General features: G+C 72.1%; 1 protein-coding gene across 1 annotated transcript; it reads right to left on the reverse strand.

Annotated features, from left to right (window-relative positions):
* Positions 1 to 135: 135 nt before the first annotated feature.
* Positions 136 to 1680, reverse strand: MNEG_15454 (hypothetical protein; the record flags this gene model as incomplete). Its single annotated transcript, XM_014036075.1, has 4 exons — positions 136 to 810; positions 1119 to 1178; positions 1438 to 1596; positions 1666 to 1680. 4 exons carry the CDS (start codon positions 1678 to 1680, stop codon positions 136 to 138), a joined length of 909 nt encoding a protein of 302 aa, XP_013891529.1.
* Positions 1681 to 1813: the final 133 nt, after the last annotated feature.

Below are 1813 nucleotides of genomic sequence, written 5' to 3' on the forward strand. Positions count from 1 at the left end.
CCCCGCCCCCCCCAACCCAAACTTCTGGCGCCTCCCACCGCCTGCCGTGGCCGCTTTTTCCCGGTCGCGCGCTTGCGCGTCGCTGGGCGCGCCCCTACCCCGGCCGACGGGCCATCGGGGAACGACCCTCGCGCCTCACAGCCCCTGCGCGCCCGCAGCCGCCGCCTGCAGCGCCTGCAGCGCCTGCAGCTGCACCGCCTGCTGCGCCTGCGCCTGCGCCTGCACCTGCTGCTGCGCCGCGAGCAGCAGCGCCTGCTCCTGCCGCTGCCGCCGCTGCCCCAGGATAAAGTCCGCCAAAAACTGCAGCGGGTCGTCCGGCCGCGCCACATTCAGCGCCTTCAGGCCCTCACGCAATACAGGCACTACGGTCGCGTCCATGTACGCGCGCACCGGCATGCCCTTCGCCGCCAGCCCGGGGCCGGCCGCGGCGCCGAAGCCGAAGTCTAGCAGCGCCGCCGTGCCGTTGCCGACCGGCGCTGCGGGCGCCGGCGCGGGCGCGGGGGCGGCCGGCTGCTGCGGGAGCGCCGCGCTCTCTTCGTGCAGCTGCCGCCGCGCCGCGGCCGCCGCCTCCGCCTCTGCCTCGGCCGCCGCCCGGGCCTCCTCCGCAGCCCGGGCCTCCTCCGCGGCCCGCGCCTCTGCAGCCCGCGCCTCCGCAGCTGCGGCCTCCGCGGCAGCGGCCTCCGCGGCCTGCGCCGCTGCGGCCGCTGCGGCCTCCGCGGCGGCCGCCTGCTTGTCTTCCACGTATTGCGCCAGCGCCTCGGCCGCCCCGGGGATCGTGCCCCTGACGCGCCCCTCGATCGCAGCGCTGACCTGGCGGGGGGGCCATGACACCGGTTTTCGCGGCATGCGCAGACGGTGAGAGGAAGGGCCAGGCGGTGTGGGCGCGCCGGCGCAGTCAGCGCGCTGCATGGCTCACGCCACGGCGGACGGTCCGCAGCATTCGAGGCCCCCGTTCTCGCCGCGGCAGCCAATAGAAGGAGGTTTACCTATTCATGCTCTTCCGCATCACGTGTGCCTGCGACTACCTCAATCCTGCATTCCTCGCACCTCACCCTTGATCACTGCCCCCATCACCCGCCCCCGCAACAAAAGAGCATCCACAAAAAGTGTCCCCTCACCTCCAACACGGCCTTCTCGAGATCTTCGTTGACGATCCTGAAGTCGAACAGCCCCGGAGCCTGCGGCGCGGCGCGGCGCCGCAGAGGCACGTCAAGCCGCGTTCGCAGCCACAACGCGCGGCCGCTCCAGGCTGGCAGCGCCGCCACTCCGCAGCAGCGGCCACGGCCCCGCCGTACATGATTCCTGTCTCGCATTTCACACAAATCGGCCAGCCATGCCTATTGACTCTTCGTTTGACACCGCCAGCAGGGTCCCCTTCCTGCCCGACCGCAAGGCAGGGCCGCCCGCGAGATCGCGCAACATCGGACGCCGCCCTACCTCGGACTTCTCAATCTCCGAGGCGGCGTTGGCCAGCCGCTTGAGCACCTTCTCCTCGGTCTCTGTGCCGCGCCCCCTCAGGCGCCGCTCCAGCTCGGCGTGCGACGGCGGCGCGACGAAGATGCACAGGGCGCGCGTGGCCAGGCAGCTCGCACGCACCTGCGGGGGGGAGGGTGCGCAAAGGGGGGAGGCCCCACAGCGGGATCTGCTTTTTGAGGTCTAGCGGACTGGCAGCGAGGCCATGCCAACGTGCGAGCGGCATGCCGCAACTGGTTGGCCTGGCCCCAGCAACCCGAGATCTAAGCAGAGCAAGGCATCAACACGCACGCTGGAAACAGCCCAAGGCGAGCAACGGGGTGCCCACCCACCCCCGCGC

This window comes from Monoraphidium neglectum (assembly GCF_000611645.1).
Source record: "Monoraphidium neglectum strain SAG 48.87 unplaced genomic scaffold scaffold05341, whole genome shotgun sequence".
NCBI lineage: Eukaryota > Viridiplantae > Chlorophyta > Chlorophyceae > Sphaeropleales > Selenastraceae > Monoraphidium > Monoraphidium neglectum.